Below are 25,987 nucleotides of genomic sequence, written 5' to 3'. Positions count from 1 at the left end.
TCTTTCTGATCACCAAGTAAACACTATGGCTGCAGCTATTTTCTGTTACTGAAAATATATGTTGATGCTTATAATAAGCATCAAGTATCAAACACCTCTCAAAAATCATTCAAGCCGGCCAGGCGCGGTGGTTCATGCCTGTAATCCCAACACTTTGGGAGGCCGAGGCAGGGGAACTGATTCAACCTGGGAGGTAGAGGTTACAGTGAGCCAAGATCGCACCCTTGCACTCCAGCCTGAGCAACAAGAACGAAACTTTATCTCAAAAAAAAAAAAAAAAAAAAAAAAAAAAAAAAAAGACACTGTCATCTCCAAATATGAGAGATAAGGTTAGCTATCAAGACTAGAAGACCGGCCGGGCGCGGTGGCTCAAGCCTGTAATCCCAGCACTTTGGGAGGCCGAGACGGGCGGATCACAAGGTCAGGAGATCAAGACCATCCTGGCTAACACGGCGAAACCCCGTCTCTACTAAAAACACAAAAAATTAGCCGGGCGAGGTGGCGGCGCCTGTGGTCCCAGCTACTCAGGAGGCTGAGGCAGGAGAATAGCGGGAACCCGGGAGGTGGAGCTTGCAGTGAGCTGAGATCCGGCCACTGCACTCCAGCCTGGGCGACAGAGCGAGACTCCGTCTCAAAAAAAAAAAAAAAAAAGAAGACTAGAAGACCTAGATTTGAATCATTTCTGAGGTTTCTGTTCACATCAGTAAACTAGATTCTATAAAACACTCTAAGGTATTTCTTTGAAAGCTGTCATCTTAAAGTAGGAATGCAAACAAAATTGTCCAGGTACCCATTGTAAGATGACATCAGTGGGCTACCTGTTTCCTGGCAATTTTATTTTGTGGAGTAAATAACCTTTATTACCTTGAAAGGTCTTAAAAGTTATAGAAAACATGTCAAAGCATCCAAAGTTTACTTTCAACTTCAACATTCTAGAATGGCTATAAAAATAAAAAACTTCAATGATTTATAGATTCTGATGCCCAACATTTTACAGAGTGGAGACTGTAACTCCCCTCTGTGGCTTAAAAGGTTGACACTATTCATTTTAAAAGGATTGTCTGCACACCTATAGGCCCCTAAGGATTTAGCTACAGCAAGAATCCTGTTTAAATCACCAGAAAGGGAACAAATGAAAAAAGGAAATTCAAATGTTCAAAGGAAACAGCACAATCAATTAAAATTTCTATTTTAATACATTTGTTATAATAGAGTAGGCTTACAGAAGCATTTATATTCTCACATTTTGTTATTTTTATATGTTCAAAGGAAGAGAAGAATGATCATTTTAAACCAACTACTTGAAATTATTTCCCTTATTGTTACCTTACATTCACAAAAGCAGTGTCTATTAAAGGCAAGAGTCCACACATCAATAGCTTTTCTCCCCATGAGTATTCCTGAATATGTAATAGGCAGACTGTAAATATGGGAAAAACAATTACTCCTTAGGGAATGAAGAGACACAGCATATGCTATTGATTCAATGAATCAGAGATATAGTGGGAAAACACAAATCAAATCTAAGTTTGATTGAATGTTTATAAGACTGGGAACTAGGGCTGTACTTTGTTTATAGGAAAAAAAAGTGTGCTCCTTGTGAACAGAAACAGCTGCTATGTTGGAAACTTCATCTAATAGACTTCCTACTGTTTGGATGCTTTCAGAAAATTCTTCCTACTTGAAATAAGAGATCAAAGATTCTATCAAAACTCATTTCAAATTTAATAATGAAATCTGGTCTACAATCAAACATAAAGAATATGTAACTTGAAAGCACTACATAATCAGTATATATACATATAGCTCTTACCATAGTGAATACTCTAGACTATAATTTCTGAGCCAGAGAAAAGTTTCTGTGAATATTGCAAGGAAACAAAAATATCTATAAATGAACTCTTAGCAAATGATTTAAAAAATATATAAAATTTTAATTTAAAAATACCTAAGAAGTTTCGAAATATTTACTCAAAAACTCAAGAAACATACCCCACAAATATTTTTTTCTCTTTACTTCCTTTTAAATATTTAGATTTTCATGAGGAAATATTTTTCCATAAGACCAGTGAATAGACATACCCTTAAGTATTCAGATTGGAACATAGAGAACATTAGAGGTAAAAGGTGACATTTAAAGGAAACAGTAGCAATTTAGCAATATGAGAATTTCTAAGTAAACCTTTCAAAGAAAAAATAGTGATTAACAATTAGTCAAAACCTCCTATATTTTCAAGGACATAATGAAATTTAACATGAGGAAAATGTTGTTTTATGAATATTACATTAAACTGCTAAAGTAAAAGTAGGAAACTATTTTTCTTCCCACTACAGAGGCCAACAGAAAAAAAACAAACAACCACCAAAAAAAATAAACACAGGTTCCAAAGGGGGAAAATCACTGATTTACTTAAGATTGTTGACAGTGGTTTTTCTTCATTGTAAAGAGAACCATAAAGGCTTAAACTAAACAAATATTTCTTGTTTATGTAAATTGAAAACTCTGTGTGTTAAAAGAGTGCTCCATAAAAAACGATGAGTTAATGTCCTTTGTAGGGACAAGGATGAAGCTGGAAACCATCACTCTGAGAAAACTGTCACAAGGACAGAAAACCAAACACCGCATGTTCTCACTCATAGGTGGGAATTGAACAGTGAGAACTTGGACTCAGGGCAGGGAACATCACACACTGATGTGACGGAGTGGGGGGAAGGGGGGAGGGATAGCATTGGGAGAAATACCTAATGTTAATGACGAGTTGATGGGTGCAGCACACCAACATGGCACATGTATACGTATGTAACAAACCTGCACGCTGTGCACATGTACCCTAGAACTTAAAGCATAATAAAAAAGAAAAAAAGAAAAAGAGTGCTCCAATTTAGTTACCTACTTCTTAGGTACAGGGGCAGTATCCGGCAGAGCGTTACCTCTGGAGAGTGGGAGAATGAAGTTAAGGCTGGACTTGACCCGCAAGGACAGCTTCCCAAATCCAGTCTTAAAACAAAATAGTATTTTGTATAATTTTCTCACAAAAAGCAAAATACTTCATCATTATTCAAAAGTACCGGTTCAGCATCTCTTAGTCAAAATGCTTGGAATCAGAAATGTTTTGGATTTCTAGCTTTTTTTGGATTTTTGAATATTTGCATTATACTTAGCACCTTAAATCCAAAAATTCAAAATCCGAAATGCTCCGAAGAGCATCTCTTTTGCACTTCATGTCAATGCTCATAGAGTGTTGGATTTTGGAGCATTTCAGATTTCAGATTTTTGGATTTGGTATGCTCAACCTCTAGTGAGCTTTTACGATGGACCTCTACTAATTTGTAATTTGTTTAAGGCTATAAATTGAGCAGTAAGATTAGATTAGAAATCATTTATACAATAAAAAGTCTCATGCCAAGAAGTTTAAAAAGTGATGTAAGTAGTTTTAAAGATTCTCCCAAAGGTAAAGAAGGCTTTAGGCAGGTCTTACCCCCCTGGCTCTGCCCTTTGTGAGCTCTGTAAAGCTAGATGAAGCCCTCTTATCTAGTGTTTAATCCCAGTACTTTTTTTTTTTATTGAAGCAAAATATTTCTGATTGTGGCTTAAGCTACTTGTTTTTTCTCTTCAGGATTCTGTGGAAAATAAAGGAAACCATGCTTCATATTAACTGTGCCTCAAGAAGTCAGTTAGTCACTCTGTGCCTTAGTTTCTCTCTTTCCTTCAAGTGACTCAGGGCATCGTTTTAATGTGAACTAGAGACATTTACACATGCCCATTTAACTTCATAGAAACAAATGAGAAAAGGTCATTGAAAGTACCCTGAAAATGACAAAGCAGTAGAGAAATGATTTAATCCTAGATCAAGGTCTACCAAGTTCAGCTACAGCAAGCCTCTGCCTTGGTTTTCTCATGTTTAAAATGCCATAACTTTTCATTGCAACTTTCTCTTTTTAAATGATTCCAATGTTTTAGTAAATAATGTGAAAATACATACTCCTGAAGAACTGTGAAATATCATACTCAACTACTTTACATGCCAAACAGATATCAAACTGAAAGCACCCATTACCCTCCGCAGGTATATCCCAGCTCTTGGAAAGTTATATCCTTAGTGAAAGGGAGAGAAACGGCGGTGCCAAGAAGCGTTTCCACGAACCCAACTGTCATGGAATACAGCTAGATATAAAAATACTGTATCTAGACATTTGATGATTGCTCGTATCTTATTTTAAATCATCTTTGTGTTTACAGCGTGAGAAAAATAATTCTTAAGGGTAATAAGAACATAAACAGAAAATTATTTTCACATACCAGTATAAATAATTAGCCAGTGTTGAGTTTTTGCAGGCTCTCGATATCAAGAAGGTACAGAGATCTTGCTGAAAGAATTAAAATAAATGTATTATACATCACCATCTACTATTAAGGGGGGAAAATAAGTAAGTCTACATTTGCCTATCAGTTTTCATCTGTATATCTTATGTAACGGATCAGATTTTCTGACATTTACCTACCCTTACATACACACATACAAAAATACTTTAAATCAGACAATATGCAAGTGGTTAGAATACTGCAGTTCAGAGAACTCCTTGTCCTCCTGGAGCTTCATATTGGTAGAGGAGAGAGACATTAAAAGAAATGGTCATAGAAATAATTTAGGTTGGGAGGTTAGAAAAGGCAGCAATGAAGACATGACATTCAGGCAAGACCAAAATGACACTGGAAGACTCTAAGTTTGGCTTGTTCAAGGAATTTTAAGTAACGTAAATAAAATACAGTGAACACTGAAGAGACTGAAAAGATAGGCAAAGGTCAAAGTATGTGAGACCTCTAAGGTCACGTTATTATTGAGTATGAATTTTATTTTAAAAGCAATGGATACCAAACAAAGGATCTTAAGAGGAGAGTGAGATGATGTGATTTACATTTTAGGAAAATGACTGGTTGTCCTGTGAAGTACAGACCTGAGATCAGTTAAGATGCTACTACGGTAGACTAGGAGAGTAAATAATGAGAGTGAAGATGGTGAAAAGCAGACAAATAAAAGAAATATCTTGGAAGTATAATTAACAGGACCTGCTGGTGGAGAGGAATTAGGAAGGAAAGAAAGGAATTAATAGTAATTCCCAAATTTCTGGATTGATTTGTTATGGCACAAATGGAAATTTCAGACAAAAAGCTACCTATCTACAGAGTGAGAGGAAAGAATTGTATTTTGAAATATTAAGTTCAAAATGCCTGTCAGATACACAATGGAGATCAAATACATGTTTGAATACAGGAATCTGAAACTCAGGTGAAAGATCTGAGGTAGAAATATAAATTTGAGTTTATTAATACAACCTAGGGCAAGAGTACTGAGTGAGACTAGAAGAGGAGCCTGAGGAACATTAAGATGTCAGGCAGAGAGGAAAGTGCTGACAAAAGAAACTAAGAAGAAATGGCAAGAGAGATGAAGAGAAAAACAAGAGACACACAGTATCACCTAAACCATGAGAAGAGTTAGTTTTTCAAGAAGAAAATTATTTACTTTGTTGAATACTCTGAAGAAGCTGAAAAGAATGTACAACCAAAAACATTAGGGTTATTTGGTAACTTAGCAAACTAAGTTTTAAGCAAGAGCCAGAATGATATAGAGTAAAGACTGGAAAGAAGGAAGAAAAGAGTATGTATTAACAACTCCTTTGAGAAGAGAAGTAAGAAAACAAGGTGCTGTTTCAAGAGATGTGGTTTCAAGGGAGAGTTTTGTTTTTTCTGAACTTTTAACATGGAAAATTCTAACACATACTTGAGTATTTCTATCAGGAAAAGAAAATAACACATCTTTGAAGAGAGTTATGTTTCTTCTGTGTAAGAAAACAGAAGGAAAGTATGGGGGAGAAATTCATGTCTATAAAACCACTGATGGGAAAGAGACCATTCCTACCTAGAGGTTTCTATTGTTTCCATTAAGTATAAGGCAGAATTGTCATCTGGAGACTGGGAGGCGGGGCATGAGAACAGAGTGGAAATGGTATGAAAAATCACTGCAGGGCAGGAAGATCAACACGTCTAGGGACATGGAAGATGGCAGAGAGCAGTGAGTGCTCATGTGAGGTTTGTGATCGTGAATTTATAGTGACACCAACATGCTATGCTATGTGTTTTTCTTCAGCAATATTCAGGCATGGCGAAAGTAGGTAATTAATGAGGCTTATCAAGAGCTGAGATGTTTGCCAGGGGAACTGCAGGTACTATTAAAAGAATAACTAAAATGACAGCCATGGGATAAAAGCTATGTTCAGAGAAAAGCAAACATTGAAGGGAGGTGATGAATAATGAAAAGGATAGGGATCAACAGATTAGAACTTTTAATGCAGTAGGGGTCCTTTTGTAATTCCGAGTAATAAGAGGTTGTTATTACAAAATAGATGTGCCAATGCTTTCAGTAAGAATTTTATCTCCAGTTTTAAAGCTTAGGTATACATTTTAAATATGCACCAAAAATCCAATTTAAAAAACTCCTTAATCTGGAAGCCATTATATAAAGCTGAGTCCATGAGTTTAATAGGCAGACTATAGACCTAAAGTTCTCTTTTGACTATCTGGCAAGAACATTGTACTTTTGTACAGTGATGTATATATTTTAATAGCAAACACATTTCATTTCATACTATGCCCTTTTGATTAAAAAAATTACTTACAGAACATAAAGAAAAGTTGAATTTTAAAAACTGTGAAGCAGGAAGTATGTATTGTAAATGTTAAAACTCAATTTGAGTAAGCAAGACTTTAAGATTTTAAAACAGTTTAAAGAAAAAAGTGCTTTATAAAAAAAGATCACATGTTGTAGGTCACAGACATAAGAAGAAATGGTGAGGAAGGTGCAGGTATCCTTTAAGAAAAGTATCTCTAAGTATTTACTGAGTGTATACAATAATAACAATAATATTATCAAATCTGAAGGAAGTTAAATAACAAGACGGGGTGGAGTGGAGGGAGAAGGATTTAGCCAATGACAAGCAAGAATATATAATTTATATATACATAAGAAAGTATGGAAAGTACTACATAAGATAGTGAAATCAGTCAAAATACAGCTACAACCACAATACAAACAAATGGGGCAAAAGTTCCAGTTACAAAACAGAGTGTTAAACTAGATTAAAAAACAAAATTTAGCTACGTGACATTTACAAGGGACCTAAATATAATAAACCTAAAACATAAGGCTACAAAAAAATTCAAAGGAAAAGATAAACAAAGACAACAAAAATATTGAGAAGAAAAGATCAACATGAACACTAATCAAGATAAAGCTCTATTAACATCAGACAAAACAGGCTTTAAGATGAAAAGCTTTATTAGGTATCAAGAGGGTTACCGAACAGTGATAAAAGATGCAATTTATGTATTTAATTGGAGAGCTTCACAATATTTAAAGCAAACACTAACAGAAATACAAGAAGAAATTAATAATTCTACCATCATACAGGGGAATTTTGCCCTAATTCTTTCACAGATAAAGCAGAAAGAAATGTTAGGACAGAGTACAGATTTCAATAACACAATTCATAAGCTTGCTCTAGTAACTTATGTACAATGCTATACCCAACAGCTGGGAAATATACCTTCTTTTCAAGAACCCATGGAATTCATAAAATATGAGCAGATTTGGGGAATAATTGAGTTTCTGTCTCCATTCAAACATGTGGCCAGACACGTACAATGTTCTCCTGAAACTCCAAGAATAAAACGAGGAAGGACATAAGACACTGCTCAGGTATCAAAAAGGAGACAGGAATGTTGGTATCTCAAGTTGTGATAAGAGAGGTAATTCGGCTTGGTTGTGTATTAACCTAAAGGTGACCATGGCTTGTACAATACCCTCTATGGGAATAGGGGAAGTGATAGGGGAAGACAGAAATATCACTCAGAATGATTGTCACTCTTTTTCGGATACCTGAATCCTTTAAAAAACAATTCAGCTGACAAAAAGTTAAATGGCTTAATCATTGAATAACAACAGATAGGTTCATCAGTCACAAGAGAAATATCAGAAATATATAAAAACTATCATTATTTTTAGCCTAAAATGTTTGAGCGATGGGTGAGTATAAATCAATATTCTGAACATAGTTTTCAGAATCTAATCGCTTCACTGCATCTAGAATGTAAATTATCCTTTGTTCAAGATACCAACATGGAAAACTCATTCAGACTAATGGCCTACAAGCCCTACACAATTGATGGCCAGTTATCTCTTGAATCCAATCTTCTGCCAAGTTCTCTTTTGCTCACTCCCCGATAAACCAGGCACACTAGTTTCTGGTGTTCCTCAAACATACACACTTAAACTCTGGTCTTAGGACCTCCATACTTGCTACTCCCATTCTGAAATGCTCTTCCCCAGATAGCCATATGGTCATTTCCTCACCTGCTTCACTTTTAGTGGGATGTTACCTTTTTAGTAACAAGTAACTTATAAGAGCTTTCTAGAACATAAGCTCTACGAAGGCAAACATTTAACTGCCTTGTTTTCTGCTGCATCAACCCAGCATGCAAAACAGTTCCCTATATGTTAAGAGCTCAAAAAACATATGTGAATGAATGAATGAATGATTGAATCAATGAATCAATATCTTAGCTTTGAAAGGGAAAACTTTACTGCAGCAGACTGGCTTCTTAAAGGGCTTGTCTAAGGATTCTATGATTCTGTGATTTAAAAATTCTTTCTTTCAATTGAATATTTTGTTATACCGAGAGATATGCAAACATACAAATTTTAATCAATAGCTAATAGTTAAAATATTCATTCAGTCATTAACATTACCTCCTAAAATCTAACTAAAAGCAATATATATACACACACTGAAAAATCACATGAACTTTTCTAATAATAAAACATGTGTTACTTGTTTTCAATATCAGAGATATTAATGATTTCTTTTAAATTAGAAGTCTTATAGACAAATTCAAAAATATGTACTACATCAGCTTCTACAATGCACTTTCCAAAGTGCAATGCAGATTAGCACTTTTCAGATTAGCACTAGTCTAACAGGCCTGTTTTATCTCAAAAATGTGTCTACTTATATGTAGAGTTAAAAAGTTGCTTAGTGTATTATCTCTAATATCAAAGTCATACATTTCTACAATGTAATCACAAGCACTGACAACAATTACAGTGAGGTTCATAAATACATTGACGGTAAATATTCTGAGTTTCCCTAATAAAATATTTAAACCTAGTTTATTTTCATATTGCATATGAATCCATTTATATGCCCAAAGCACCAATAAAATGACTTGAATTGAGGACTATCTGGCACTTTATGCTGAGGGGAAAAGTCATAAACATGCATCATAAAGTAAGATATTTAATAAAGTTGTAATATTTAGTTATTTAACCAAAACTGAGATTTAAAGACAAGCATAAAATGTTTACGCGGTAGGATCTCTCCTACAGGAAGCTGGAAAAGCTTTGTACTCACTTCCAGATTTTCGCCATCTGGAACTTCTTTTGTTTTTGATGCAGGAGGTGGTGAAGAGACTGGAGGAAGGGGGCTGGTTATAATTTGGGAGCTGAAAAATAAAAGAGATCACCGAGATGTAAAATACTCTGTCCATAAGAGAGGACACGCTTTTTTTTTTTTTTTTAAGCACAGTTCACTTCAATTGTGTCTGTTTAATGCAACACTTCCTCAAGTGTGTTCTGTGCAACACTAGAGTCACACTGTACTCTGGAAAAAGCGCATGGTCAAAGATGATGGCTAATGCCTCTTGGGAGACTTATGTGCAAATCTGCATATTAAAGGTTTGGGTAAGTGCTGTTTGTTTGTTTAAGGTCATTTGGCTTTAAACCAGCATTTCCCAAACATATCTGGCCAAGATCTCCTCTTTTTTTATCTTTTTTAAAACAAAATAAAGCTTAAAAAAAGAACTAAAAACATACACACACACACACACACACACACACACACAAAATTAGTGACTAGTACACCATAAGTTGGAAAAGACTAGGTTACAGTTTTCACCCCATCATAAAACTCTGAATAGACTTTTACTTATAAAACATTCTACAGGGCATAAGGAAGAAAGTAAATGAGCATGACTTAAGACTGAAGACCTCCAATATAGAGTGAGAGATATAAAGAGCATCTTTATATTAACAAAAAAATACAAAGTAGTCAGGGAAAGAAAAATTATTTGTCATCTTTTTTGGTTCTTCTCCAAATAAAACACACAACATAAAGCATAGCATAACCATAATCATAAAGAAAAATTCAAAAATCCAATCTTGAGCTCATATAATAATTGAAATGACTGGACTTACTCAGGAAGTCTAAAATCTAGACCTGGTTTTGTCAATAACAAACCGCATGATCTTCGCAAAACCATTTTCCATCACTAAGCCTAAGATTTTTCACCCAACAGTTACTACTTTTTTCAAATTTTAAGATTTTCTGAAAAGTAAAAAGTAGAAAAAAATGTGGGATTTGGAGTCAACTCTACCATTTGCAAGATACACAAGACTTTGAGCAATTTGCTTCAAGTCCTTCATCTCTAAATTAGGGACATGAATACGTACCTGAGAAGACAGTTATAACAAGATAATGTGTGTGAACCACCTGGTGCAGACTGGGAACTCCTCATTTTTATATTGTCAATAGCTAACTTTTAAGTCAAATAATATGCTATTCTTTTCAGTATAACTACTAAAGAGGTGTAAACAGCTAATAAAAAATACAACTTTTTATTAAACTACTTGAGCTCACTCCTCAAATAGTGCTCCGTCCTGCCATTTCATCCATTTTTTTGTTTGTTTGTTTGAGATGGAGCCTTGCTCTGTTGCCCAGGCTGGAGTGCAATGGCGCAATCTCGGCTTGCTGCACCCTCCACCTCCCAGGTTTCACCATGTTGGCCAGGCTGTTTTTGAACTTCTAACCTCAAGTAATCCACCCACCTCAAGCCTCCCAAAGTGCTAGGATTACTGGCATAAGCCACCGCACCTGCCCCTGTCATTTCATTTTAACATAAATAAGTAATAGTAGCTAACACTGAGCACTATGTATTAAACAGTTTCCTCTGAGTGTTAATTCACTTAATGATTAAACAACCCTTAAAGATGAGTTACTATTGCTATCACCACTCTTAAGAAACTGGAGACACATAGAGAATATGTAATTTATACAAGTTTACACAGCTAGGAAGTGGCAGAGTTAAGATTTTAAGTCAGGTATTCAGACTTGATAGCCTGCAAAACACTGTTTCCTAACACAGTAACTTGTGTGCTGTGAGTACACACGCAATATTCACTAGTAAAACTTCAAAATTAGTAACACTAGGGTGTGGTACATCTAAGGAAAGGAAAACAGACAACAATTTGAAATGGGAAAAATTAACAAACTGGAAAATATGTTCTCCCTGGATAGCCATACCTATCTATTTCTGCAGAATTTATTCCAGAATTTGACAGATTTTCTGACACTGAACTCTGACTATCCTTCTTGGTAGGTTCCAATCCATTCTTTATATCATCAAAATTTTCATATTTGAGAGCCTGGACCAATTGTAATAGGTACATCAACAAATCCTGGAAAACAAACAAAAAGTAAAGTCATATTAGGAAAAGAATGCAAAATGATTATAGACATTATTTATTCCTAAATATCAACTAAACATTTCACTTTTATCTATTACTTTTCAGCTGTATTACTTTTGACATGTCACCAAGTTACTTAACTTCCCTGTACCCCACAGCCCCTTCATCTTTAAAATTGACATCATAATATAAATTGTAGAGAAGAGAATGAGGGTTAAATTAGTTAATAAAAGAAAGTCACAGAATAGTGTCCAGCACAGGCTAAGTGGCCAATAAATGATGTGTTTCAGGTAGTAGCTTCAAAAAAAAAAAAAAAAAAAAAAAAGTGGGAAGGATTCAAGATGCTTTGCGTAAAACTAAGAAATTATAGCCGGTCGCAGTGGCTCACGTCTGTAATCCCAGCACTTTGGGAGGCCGAGGCGGGTGGATCACGAAGTCAAGAGATCGAGACCATCCTGGCTAACACAGTGAAATCCCGTCTCTACTAAAAATACAAAAAATTAGCCGGGCGTGGTGGCGGGCGCCTGTAGTCCCAGCTACTAGGGAGGCTGAGGCAGGAGAATGGCGTGAACCCAGTAGGCGGAGCTGGCAGTGAGCCAAGATTGCGCCACTGTACTCCATCCAGGGTAGCAGAGCAAGACTCTGTCTCAAAAAAAAGAAAAAAGAAAAAAAAAAGAAATTATAGAAGGATCCTTTTTTCAGTAATAGATCAGAAGAGTGCATTCTATGTTTAATATTACACAAGAAATTCCAAATTTTCAAGTTTTCAAAGAACTTCTGTTTAATGTCTTTTTCTGGTTAGAATCTTTAAAACTCATGTGTTTTCTTTTTTCCTGAAACATCAGGTTTTAGAGAATCTGGATTGCTTCTTAAATGAAAGATGCTGTAAAACAAACATTTGATTAAGAGACATTTGATTAAGAGACATGCCAACTCCCAAGAGATTTGAACAAAACAAATTGCTAAGCCTAAATTCTCCATAAGTGACAACCAATGAGATAACCTGGACTAAAAAGGTGTCAGTCAACAAAGTAGCTTTTACTTTACTGAGTTGTCCCTTAAAAATAACGATAATAATAATAATAATAATAATAAAACTCTTTAATGTTTAGGATGGAAATGCTTCCAGTATTTCTCTATAAAGGTTGTCCTCTTCACAAGTACGTACTTTTTAAAATTTTACTTTTAAAAATAACTAAGAAGTGAAGAAAACCGCAAAACTCAAAAAATTTTTAAATGTATCTATTATCTTCCAATTCCAATTGTCATTCATCCTGTTAGACACTTGAAAGTCATAATTAGAAAATTTTGACTTCGGGACTACCAACTCAACTTCAGTCTCCTCTTTAAGCTCACAAAACAGGTTAAGTCTCCTGCAAATATTTCATGGTCCACTTTTTCCTATTTGTAACACCTATAGCACTTGTAATAACTTACTCTTGGTTTTCCACTATTTTATAAACCAGGAGGACAGAGACCACCTGCCAGCAACCCGTATTTCCTTATTTAATACTACAGCCATAACTCATTTTATTGTACCTTGCACACATTGCTTTTTTTTTTTTACAGAGTAAGTTTTGTGGCAACCCTCCACCCAAGCAAGTCTATTGGCATCATTTTTCCAACAGCATACTTTCACTCCCTGTCTTTGTGTCACATTCTAGTTATTCACATAATATTTCAAACTTTTTCATCATTATTTTATCTGTTACGGTGATCTGTGATCAGTGATCTTTGATGTTACCATTGTAATCAGGGGTGCCACACACCATACCCAAATAGGATGGCACAGTTAATTAATCTTGAATGTGTTCTGCCTAATCCACCAACCAGCCGTTTCCCTATCTCTCTCCCTCTCCTAGGGCTTGCCTGTTCCGAGACACAGTAATACTGCAATGAGGTCAATTAATAAACCTACAACGCACTCTAAGTGTTCAAGTAAAAGGAAAAGATGCATGTCTCTTACTTTAAATCAAAAGCTAGAAATGACTAAGCTTAGTGAAGAAGGCACAGGAAAAGCCAAGATAGGTTGCAAGCTAAGTCTCTTGTACCGAACAGCCAAAGTATGAATGCAAAGGAAAAGTTCTTGAAGTATACTGAAAATGCTATTCCAGGGAACCACAAATGAAAACAAAGCAAAACAGCCTTATTGCTGATAGAGAAGTTTTAGTGGCCTGGGTAGATGGGACTAGCCACGACATTCCCATGAACGAAAGCCCAATCCAGAGCAAGGCCCTAACTCTCTCCATTTCTACAAAAGCTGAGAAAGGAGAGGAAGCTGCAAAAGAAAAATCTGAAGTTAGAAGAGGTTTGTTCATGAGATTTAAGGACAGAAGTCATTTCCATAACATGAAAGTACAAAGCGAAGCAGCAAGTACTGATGGAGACTGCAACAAGTTATTGATGCAGGTGACTATACTAAACAACAAAGTTTCAGTGCAGATGAAACAGCCTTGTTTTAGAATAAGATGCCATCTAAGATTCTCACAGCCACAGGCTGAGTTTCTTGGTAAGGGTCTAATGTAGGTTGTGACTTTAAGTTGAAGCTACTGCTCATTCACCATTTCAGAAGTCCTAGGGCCCTTAAGAATTACGCTACATCTCCATTGCCTGTGCTCTATAAACGGAAGAACAAAGCCTGGATGACATCACATCTGTTTAGAGCATGGCTTATGAATATTTAAGCCCATTGTTAAGACTCATTGTTCAGAAAAGAAGATTCCTTTCAAAATATTACTGCTCATAGACAAGGTACCTGGTCACCTAAGAGCTCCAAAGGAGATGCAGAAGAAGTTGAAAGTTGTTTACAATCCTGCTATCACAACATCCATTCTACTGCCCATAAAATCAAGGAGTCACTTCGACTTTCAAGTCATATTACTTAAGAAACACATTTTGTAAGGTCATATCTTCCATAGACAGTGATTCCTCTCATGGATCTGGGCAAAATAAACAGAAAATCTTCTGGAAAGGATTCGCCATTCTAGATGTCATTAAGAACATTGGAGCTTTATGGGGAAGGTCAAAATAGCAACATTAACAGGAGTTTGGAAGACGTTGATTCTAACTTTCATGGATAACTTTGAGGGGCTGAAGACTGCAGTGCCTGTAATCCCAGCACTTTGGAAGGCCGAGGTGGGTGGATCACCTTAAGTCAGGAGTTCAAGGCCAGCCTGGCTAACATGGCGAAACCCTGTCTCTTACTAAGAATTAGGCGGGTGCAGTGGCACACACCTGTAATCTCAGCTACTCGGGAGGCTAAGGCAGGAGAATCGCTTGAACCCTGGAGGCGGAGGTTGCAGTAAGCCAAGATCATGCCACTGCACTCCAGGCTGGGTGACAGAGGGAAGACTCCGTCTCAACAACAACAAAAAAGACTTCAGTGGAGGAAGTAAATGCAGAAGTAACAGAAACAGCAAAAAAAAAAAAAAAAAAAAAAAACTAGAATTAGAGGTGCAGCCTGAACATGTGACTGAATTGCTGCAATCTCATGCTAAAACTTGAACAGATGAAGAGTTGCTTCTTATAGATGAGCAGCAAAGAGTAGTTTCTTGAGATGCAATCTATGCTTGGTGAAGATGCAGTGAACATTGTTGAAATGACAACAAAAGATTCAAAATACTCCATAAACGTAGTTGTTAAAGCAGTGGCAGTATTTGAGAGGACTGACTTCAATTTTGAAAGAAGTTCTACTGTGGATAAAATAATAGCAAGCAGCACTGCACGCTGCAGACAAATCTTTTGTGGGAAAAAAAAAAAAGAGTCAATGGGTGTGGCAAAGTTTACGTTTGTTTTATTTTAGGAAACTGCCACAGCTACCCCAACCTTTTGCAACCATCAACCTGATCATTCAGTGGTCATAAACATCAAGGCAAAACCCTTGACTACCAAAAAGACTACAGCTTGCTAAAGGCTCAGATGATTGTTAAAATTTTTTAGCAACATTTTAAAATCAAATATGTACATTGTTTTTCTAGAAATAATGCTATTACATACTTAGACTATAGTATAATATAATTTACTATATAAACATACAGCAAAGTTATATGTCTAAATTTTACATGTACTAGGAAACCAAAAAGTTCATGAGACTCACTTTATTGTGATATTTGCTTTACTGCAGAGGTCTGGACCAAACCTGCAATATCTCTGAGGTATGACTGTATATTTCTCTTTTGTTCAGAATTTGTACCTCACACCAAATAATTTTTAAAAAGGTCATTAGGCAAACACTAACAAAGAGTAATACATACGACTTCATCATCAATATAAATTAGATGAAAGATTATGTGGCTTATTAATTCTTATTCAAATATGTTAATGTCAGGAGTCAGGGAAATCAAGTCTCTCTACAGTGTTGTTTCTAAAACCCACTTTTTAATTGGAGCAATAAACATCTGATTTTCTATTATCATAGTTGAGATTCATGGCATCCAATAACTATACATAGAATTACATGTTGTTTCCTAAGGAAAAAAAGCATTATGTAACAAAATTAAACAATATATTTAATGACAGGTATCCTTCTTTGGAGGTACCAGTAATTCAGTTTCACGGCCAGCCTTCATTCCGAATGCTGCCGGATCCATTGCCTGTGTGCCTTCCTAATTACAGAAAGGAGTTAACCATATAAAATAAAAAAGGCTGCAGTATTAAATTCCCCAGGAAGGGGAAATTCAGTAGAAAACTTTTCTAAGTCACTTATCATCATCTGATTTCTTGGTCATTTCATATTCTATATTCAAACGATACTTTCCTTCATTTGTATGAAAATGAATTAACTTCAATAGTAAGTAGAGTCTGTTTTCTCATTATATAGTCACATCTTGAAAAATATAATAAAAGTCCTCCAAGCGTGAAGGACATAAGCATTGGAGTAAAACAAGGCGCAAAAAAAAAAAAAAAAAAAAATCAGGCTTCCATCTCAGGCAATTCTATAAATATTTCCCAAGAGCTATGAAATTTTTCTAGATAGTGATCACCATTTTTCTCCAGAGTAAGTTAATTCTAATGCTTCAAAGTGCAAATGTGAAGTCCCATATCAAAATCACTCAGTGACTTCCCATTTCCTACTGAATTAAGAATAACTCTCCATAGAGGCATTTTCAGCTAGAGACATGGGTTCTGATTTTGCCTCTCAATTGCTACATACATCCTACACTCCTGTGGAAGTGACATACTTTCCATTCTTCCTGTACTTTCAATTCCCTTGCTCTTGCTCGCATTGCTTTCTCTACTTGGAATATAAACTCCAAACGTAAAAATTCTACATTTCCTTCAACTCAAATGCCACTTCTTCATTACATTCTAATATGGAATCTCTCTCCTTTTGAACTACACGGCAGTAAGAAACATGATTTAAAAATTTCAAAATAATGCAAGATAAAGAATAGTCATTAAAAAAATCCTAAATAAGATATTAACAAATCAAATTCAGACAGGTATTGAGATTTATTTTACAAGTGTATGGCTGATATAACATTAAGAAATGTATCAGCATACTTACAGTAGATTGATAAAAATGAAAGACTATATGATATGAACAAGCGTCAAGAGTGTTTGATAATATATAGAAGCCCATTCTTTTTTTTTTTTTTTTTTTTTTTTTGAGACGGAGTCTCGCTCTGTCACCCAGGCTGGAGTGCTGTGGCGCCATCTCGGCTCACTGCAAGCTCCGCCTCCCAGGTTCACGCCATTCTCCTGCCTCAGCCTCCGGAGTAGCTGGGACTACAGGCGCCCGCCACCACACCCGGCTAATTTTCTTGTATTTGTAGTAGAGACGGGGTTTCACCGTGTTAGCCAGGATGGTCTCGATCTCCTAACGTCGTGATCCGCCCGCCTCAGCCTCCCAAAGTGCTGGGATTACAGGCTTGAGCCACCGCTCAAGCTATTAAGAATGGCTATTCTTGATTTAAACACACAGAAAAAGAAAAGAACAAACAGAGACAGGGAGAAACTTTAAACATAAATGAGAGCATTTGACTGAAACCAGTAAGTAACACACATTAGAGTGAAATACTAAAAGCATGCCCATAATGAGTAACAAGACAAAGATGAATATTGAACTACTTTTATTCACCATTATTACTTGCAGCTTTCAGCTAATGCAATGAAAAAATACACTGCTTTTCAGCTAGCATAATGCTATGCCTAGAAAATATAAGCAGCAACCGAACATCTACATCTATTAGAATAAGAAAAATCAATAAAGTGACAAGATAACACAAATATTGTAACAGAAACAGTTTCTTTTTTAACTAAGAAATGTAAATAAAAGATAAATGGGGTGGGGTAGTTTATAATAGTAACAATAATATAATTGCCAGGGAATAAATCAAAATTATAAGAATGTATATGACTGTAATAAAACTGATGTGCGTGAATAAAAAATCATATGCCACTGTGATGGAAGATATAATGTCATAAAGGTATCAATTTTTTATAATATGCAAGCATAATGTAGTTCTACTTAAGATTCTGGTGCAGTTTTAAGAAAATGATAAAATTATTCTAAAATTCATGGAAAGAACAAATGTAAAAAAATTATAAATAAAATTGTTTAAAAAGGAAGGAGGAAAAGATTTGTCTAGTCACATATTTAAAGTATTATAAAGGAACTCATTTTTTAAAAGCATAACACAAGGGCAAAAAGAGGAGACTTACGGGGATTGTCTGCAAAATGTAAAAAGCAGGTATCTTTTGGCTGAATAATTCTAATGCAAGCAATTTATTCAAGAATATGATTTTTAAGGCCTGGCGCGGTGGCTCATGCCTGTAATCCCAGCACTTTGGGAGGCCGAGGGGGCTGGATCACGAGGTCTGGAGATTGATACAATCCTGGCTAACACAGTGAAAACCCATCTCTACTAAAAAGAAAATACAAAAACGTAGCCGGGCTTGGCAGCGGGCGCCTGTAGTCCCAGCTACTTGGGAGGCTGAGGCCATAGAATGGCGTGAACCTGGGAGGCGGAGCTTTCCATGAGCCGAGATCAGGCCACTGCACTCCAGCCTGGGAGACACAGTGAAGACTCTGTCTCAAAAAAACAAACAAACAAACAAAAAAAACCAAAAGAATATGACTTTTAAAACATACCCACCTACCCTCCCTCACACACCTGTTCACTAAACTATAGTGACAGGAAAAGAATGGGAACAACAGACTATAAAAGAGGCCCAATGGTTAAGTAAATTAACACAAAAATTCATGGTAAAATATCATGCTGTTATTTAGAAAGAATAAGGCAGATCTACAGTGACAGAATTCAGAAATAGAAATGCTAAAATAGAAAGGACAAAATATAGCACGCTGGCATTTATATTTTGTTATTCCTAACAAGCCCCTTTCAACCACACCTGCGTTTATGTTAATGAGGTCACTTCTGGAAATCCCCTAAAGATGAGGGCTGGCTGAGAGAAAAGCCAGCCATATGATTAGAGGGTGGGACTTTAAGCTCCATCCCCTCAACCTCTGGGGAACAGAGAACTGAAGACTGACTTAATCACCAACAGCCAATGATTTAATCAATCGTGCCAATGTAATGAAGCTTTCACAAAAACTCAAAAGCACAGCATTCTGAGAGCTTTCTGGTTGGTGAAGAAGAATGCACCCACGTGCAAGGAGGGTGCTATACTGCAAACTCCATAGGGACAGAAGCTCCTGTACTCAGGACCTCATCCTATGTGTCATTTCAACTAGCTGTTCATCTGTATCCTTTAGGATACCCTTCATAATAAATCAATACTAGTAAAGTAATGTTTCCCTGACTTTTGTGAGTCATTCTGGCCAATTATCACACCCAAGGAGAGGGTTGTGGGAGCCCCCTCATTTGCTAAAGCCAGTAGGCCAGAAGTCAGAAAGATGTAATCTAGTAGAGGTTAGGGGGTTGGGATGGAGAGAGTAAGCAGTGTTACAGATGAAACAAGATTGGTTATAAGTTGGCAGCTGCTGAAGACAGATGAATTGTATGTCACGGTTCATTATACTATTTACTTTAGTGTTTAAATTTCACCATAATTAAATACACGCATACAATTATCAACTTTAGTATTTCATTTGCTTCTTGAAATTCAGATGCCACTAATTCAAAATGATCTCACTGTCCCCTCCCTCTTAAAAAGGTATTTGATAATAGTTGTTCTATGCAATCAACATTGCTATATATATAGAGAGAGAGAGAGAAGTTTGATAAGTTACTCCACATCCCATAAAGTACTGCTGGCTAGCATAAACGTTAGGTTACGTTTAAGAACATATTCACCCTATAAAAATTAAGAAAACAAATGCTGGATTAGTCCATCTCATAAAGAATTATTAAAGCCCAAAATCCAGCAATGCTTTTCTCAAAAAAAAAGTGTTCCTCCTTCCCTGATGGCCTTAGAAGTACAGCCATGTGCCACATCACAATGCTTCAGCCAAGAGAGGACCACATATATGATAGTAATCCCATTAGATTATAATACTGTGTTTTTACTGTACCTTTTCTATGTTTAGATACACAAATACTTAGCATTGCATTACAACTGCCTAAGCTATTTAGTATGACAACATGCTGTACAGGTTTGTAACCTAGGAGTACATAGCCTCAGTGTGTAGTAGGCTTTACCATCTAGGTTTGGGTAAGTATACTCTATGACGTCTGCACAAAGATGAAATCCCCTGAGGACACATTTCTCAGAACACTTCCCTGTCATTAACTGATGTATAACTGTATATATAAATAGCCAGCATATAGTTGGCAATCTTTGCTTTCCAAGGATTCAAAACTACCTTCAGAAAATCTACATATACATATCATTGTCATCAGCTGAAAATTTAAAAGGCGAGTTTGAAGGAGAGGAAGATGACCACGCATCTCTATGCTTTCAAAGCCCCAAGGGCTTTTCAAGGCTACAATTAAAATGTGGCTTGTTGTATACTGACTGATAGAGGAGATCTGAATTATTCCCTAGCTGGTGCTGCATTAAACCATTTTTCACTAGAATTCCTTCTTTCAGACAGAGCAATACAAGCTCTGCTGCCAGGTAAATGTCCTGGGAGATACTGTTCTATCCCGTAACAGATCAGGAAGTAAATTTTCATTTCACAGAGGAGTCCTTTGAGGCGTATTTTAATTTTCCTTCTGAAAACACACCTAGTATATCCTCTTCCCTTCTAAAAATCTCTCTTGCGTGTGCGCACTCTCTCTCACTCACACATACACACATAGTCTATAATTAGGCTCTAGTTTAAAATGACCCATTGAAGTGGAATAATAAATAATGCACCTCATCATCGGCCTGTCGCAACCGGGCAACAGCATAACGCCTCACTGTTGGGTTGGTGTAATGAGAGGATAACAGCTCCAAGGAGTCCTCTACATCCATCGGCTTCCATTTTCCCAGAAGTTCCAAAGCCTGTTTGGCCTCTTGAGGTAGATCCCAATTAACACATTTCAAGAACTTTGTCAAGGCCTAAAATCAGAAAATATTTAAAAATTAGAAATAGCCTATTTCCTGGGATAGAGAAGGTGACTAGGCAGAGTTCCACTTGGTCCTAATGACAGAGCCACGGACTCAGTGATAGACTCCTTGTGTAAACATCAAATGAAGTTATACATACGATCTTTTTTTTTTTTTTATACTTTAAGTTCTAGGGTACATGTGGATAACGTGCAAGTTTGTTACATATGTATACCTGTGCCATGTTGGCGTGCTGCACCCATCAACTCGTCAGCACCCATCAACTCGTCATTTACATCAGGTATACATACGATCTTACAGAAGCACTGCAGGACAGAAAAAAAGCATGCTCCCTGTATCTTTATATTTTCCAGGCCAAATCATTTGCGAGCACTATGAATTTTTAAATTTGTTTTGGTTTTTCTTCATTTTGTTATTGTTATTTTAAAATACTGCAGATCTCAAGACATGGAAATAGCTGAGGCATTTCTCACCAACTCTAACATGCCTTAGAGAAAACCTACATTTTACAATAGAAAATACTGCAACCACTGAATGAAAGGGCCAGAAACCATTCTAGGGCAGAAATTCCCACCACTAGCTTCACTCTCGACCACCTCCCTAGAGTATGACCACCGGCTTTCACAGATACTTAAACATGAAGACTCAAACAATGTGGAATATGTAGGTATCTCTGTGAAGTAACTACTTTAAAAGATAGGCAATCCAACAAAACCTCAAAGCACAAGCATAAAAATGGGTAAGTACAGAAACCAGAAACAGCAGCAAACAGTCTATGATTCATCTGGTTGTACATCTTTCTGGAACCTCACTCCTTTGAATAGGCAGCACATGGAAGTTTTCACAAGACTGTCAGTTAAGCCAATAGTCTTGGAGTATATCACTCATTGCATAGTAAGTGCTCTTTTAAGAAAGGTACACACTTCTTGGCCAGGTGTGGTGGCTCATGCCTGTAATCCCAGCACTTTGAGATACCCAGGCAGGAGAATTGCTTGAGGCCAGGAATTCAAGACCAGCCTGGGCAACATAGCAAGACCCCATCTCTACAAAAATAAATGAAAATAAAGAAAAGCATATACTTGCTTTCCATAAAAAGCAACATTTATTGCTGGGTCTCAAAGGCAACACTTTCCTGGCTGAACCCAAGATGTTTTCTTCTTCTTTGTCTTCCTCTGTTGCTATTTGTTGAAAAATAGGTAACTTGAAAATGTAAGACTCCTGCTCTGCCCAACCAAAATATTTTTATTAGTAAACTAATCAATTCCTCAAGAAAATGTCTACTTGGACAACAAAACACAATGTCTGTTAGTATGACGCTAAATGAACCTTCATAGCCATCCCCTAACTTATTCTTGATTTTACTAAATTAAGAAAAAAGGCCTATGGAGATTGTCTAGTTCAATGTTTAAATCGTATATAACCTCAGCAAAGATAAATGGCTTGCCCATCACCTCAAAATGGTGCATGAGCTAGATGTAGAACCCAGGTCCACCAATTCTCAGCCCCACACTTCTTCCAGCAGACGGTGCTTTGTTACCATTAAGGCGCTCCATCCCCTAGTTAGCCCCATTCCCCCTGGAGCCATTACTCTGCCAACACTAATCTCCTGAATCTATTCCAGTCCGTTTCAATTATTTCCTAGCAATATCTCCTATATCTGTCCTCAGCCTGATTTCTCATTATATCACACATCTGGAGTTGGACAGAACCTTCTAGCTAAGAACCTAAATACCGGTTTCTCTTCTAATCATTTCACACATACTCTTAGAGAAGCTCAAGTTGGAAGTGATCTTAGCACAAATTTCCTATTGTTAGCAGAAATACCCCACAACACGAATGCCAAAAAGAGACCCAATATTTACTTAAGCGACTCGAGGAACTAATTTCCACAACAGCCATTATATTCATAGAAAGCTAAGCCAGTTTTGTTTTGTTTGGATTTTAACTATAATGAACGAAAAGACAAAAATGTCTTCATATTGCTTTTTCCAATTGGTTAGTTTCATTCTTTGGAGAGAATGAGAGTAAATTTAGCTCCATATGATGTGGACAACCTTTCCAATATTTGAAAAGTTAACAATATTGTTACAAAGTGGTTTTTACTAGATGATAGGACACTCTAGTTTGTAAATAAACAAATAAATAACCTTGGCTTCTTTCTCAAAACATTTCGTTGCCACCACTTACCACAATGCAAACCTGTTTCATTAAACTCTCATTGCCCTTCCATGCTTCAGCCCAGTTAACTTATATGAACAATGTCTCTCTAACCCCTGTAACTCTTCATCAAAATAGGGTATCATCTACTCTACAGCCATCTTGTCGAAAACTCAAGTTTTACAGGAAGATTTCAGTAACTTTCAGCTATTCCTTTAGAAGCTGGCTCAATTTTACTACTGTCATTTAAATGATGTTCTTCTAACTGCCAAAGTTTTTGTGGGCATTTTTATCTCTATAGCTGGAGTCTGTATTCCCCCAAGGACAGCTGTCCATTTCCTCTACACCTCCTGCACACCATTTAGTATAATGCTCCCTTTCTGTATAGAACACAGATTGCCCTACTAACTTATTCCATGAATTTATTTTCCACTTCTAAAATGTATTTCTAGGTTGAATGTGGAAACAAAGCAATACTTCTTAAATAATGACAGTGAAAGCTTTTCCATTTCACAGTACATCAGCAGTCTTAATAGAAATGTGCGGGTATGTACTTATTATAAGCAAATCTTGTAGCATGCCGATGTACTCAATTCAATAACTGAAACAATCTAAAACCTAGATCCTCCGATTTATAGACTTATTAGCAAGATTTATGGAGTATGCTGCTGCCAAAGAACATAAGGCACTGTACAAAGAATTTCACAACTTTTTAATGTTAAACGTTACAAATGTAAACAGGGAGCCAATAGAATGAAGAAGAAAACAAGGGGTCAAAGAATAAGAAAGACAAAAAGTAAGAATTTGAAGACAGCAATAATAATGGCCTTTTTAAATAACCCTAGGTCTTTTAAAGATGCTTTACTGATCCATGCAGGATTAAAGAGCAATTCTCTCTCTCTCTGGAACTTCCATAGATTACTGGAGAGCACAGACTGTAGAGCCAGGGTGTTTGGGTTCCAATTATAATTCCTGGCTCCATCAATTATTACCTGATTAAACTGAAGCACACTATTTAACTTTCAAGAGACCTTTCTCATAGGCTTGCTGTGAAGATTAAGTTAATGAATATAAAATGTTTGTGACAGTATCCTATATAGAGAGTAAATAATTAGTTTATTATCAGTCATTATTTTTATTCTATTTCTGATGTTGACATCAATTTTTAGCTTTACTATATGTATTACTATGTTTTATTCCCTTTGATCTGAAAATCACCTGTTATCGCCTATTCTTAGAATCATAATCACCTCAGAACTGAAAATACTATATCTCGTATACATATTTCTAATTTAAACTTCTACCAATTAAATTCTTAGAAATTTCTATTTTGCTGCTTTTCCAATGCTTTTGATTCCAAATACTCAAACATGAAAACACCTCATTCTTTTCTTCCCACCTGCCATATATCCTTATTGATATGGTGTGGCTGTGTCCCCACCCAAATCTCATCTTCAGTTCCCACGTGTTGTGAGAGAGACCTGAAGGGAGGTAATTGAATCATAGGGGCAGGTCTTTCTCATGCTGTTCTCATGATAGTGAATAAGTCTCATGAGATCTGATGGCTATATAAGGGGGAGTTTCCTTCCACAAGCTCTCTTTGCTTGCTGCCATCCACATAAGACATGACTTGCTCCTCTTTGCCTTCCATCACGATTGTGAGGCCTCCCCAGTCACATGAAATTGTAAGTCCATTAAAACTCTTTTTCTTCCCAGGCTCAGGTATCTCTTTATTAGCAGTGTGAAAACGGACTAATACAGTAAATTGGTACCAGAAGTGGGGTATGAACGCACAACGATACAAATCCATCAGGTTCAGGCCTAACCCCTGATCATTTTCTACGAGTCAACTTACTTGTATAGCTCCTTCTCCATCCCTTGCCCTCCAAAACTGTTCTCTCAGTCAGTATATGAGCCTCCTAATTATGTCACTTTTTTCATTTTCTGCTCTGCTCCAATCTACCCTACTTTGTACTCCTTAAAATATCACTTGTTAGGCTAGTGTGCTGACTCACATCTGTAATCCCAGCACTTTGGGAGGCCGAGGCAGGTTGATCACCTGAGGTCAAGACCAGGCTGACCAACATGGTGAAACCCCATCTCTACTAAAAAGACAAAATTAGCCGGTGTGGTGGTACATGCCTGTAATCCCAGCTACTTGGGAGGCTGAGGCAAGAGAATCACCTGAACCTGGGAGCAGGAGGTTGCAGTGAGCTGAAATCGCATCATTGCACTCCAGCCTGGGCAACAAGAGTGAAACTCTGTCTCCAAAGAAAAAAAAAAAGAGAGAAATAAACTATCACTTGTTAATACACATTTTCCTGCTTTAGTAGCTTCCTGTTGCCAGTAAAATTGAATTCCTAAGGGTATAATTTGAGGCTCATCACAATCTGATGCCATCTTTTCTATTTCATAACCATTCACGCAAAACTCTGTCTCCTGAACCTAACAGCCTACCTTACTCATGTTTTCCTTCCCCATAAAAAAATGATCACCAAGTAAAAAATGCTATCAAAGTCTGCTCACACTTTAAGGGCAATCTTTGTTCTGTGAAACTTTCCTCATATCATAGCACACTGATCTTGTCATCCTCCACATTTCTATTATATTAATATCCTATATATTTATTAAGACAGTGACCCTTAATCAATTACTATGTTATACTTCCTAATTTTAATTATGTGTAAATATTCTTACCCCAAAACAGTTTTAATTTATTTGAATACAAGGACATGATACCTGAAACCTCATAGTCTTATAAAATGCTAGGTCAAGAGGTGATAATAAATACTTGC

At 36.5% G+C, this 25,987-nt stretch overlaps 1 protein-coding gene across 2 annotated transcripts in view; it reads right to left on the bottom strand.

Annotated features, from left to right (window-relative positions):
- PIK3C3 (phosphatidylinositol 3-kinase catalytic subunit type 3) overlaps positions 1-25,987 on the bottom strand; it is a 130,135-nt gene that overhangs the window by 58,343 nt on the left and 45,805 nt on the right. For both annotated transcript variants that reach the window (XM_031658795.1, XM_031658796.1), the window contains 4 exons: positions 20,841-21,026; positions 11,413-11,567; positions 9,466-9,556; positions 4,301-4,368 (listed from right to left, as the gene is read on the bottom strand). In XM_031658795.1, coding sequence (XP_031514655.1) covers positions 4,301-4,368; positions 9,466-9,556; positions 11,413-11,567; positions 20,841-21,026 — 500 coding nt within the window. The remainder of the gene's footprint in view (positions 1-4,300; positions 4,369-9,465; positions 9,557-11,412; positions 11,568-20,840; positions 21,027-25,987) is intronic.

The sequence above is a fragment of the Papio anubis genome, chromosome 19 (assembly GCF_008728515.1).
Source record: "Papio anubis isolate 15944 chromosome 19, Panubis1.0, whole genome shotgun sequence".
NCBI classification, from domain to species: domain Eukaryota; kingdom Metazoa; phylum Chordata; class Mammalia; order Primates; family Cercopithecidae; genus Papio; species Papio anubis.
Note: the sequence above shows the minus strand (reverse complement) of the source record. Positions and strands in the feature narration are given on the sequence as shown.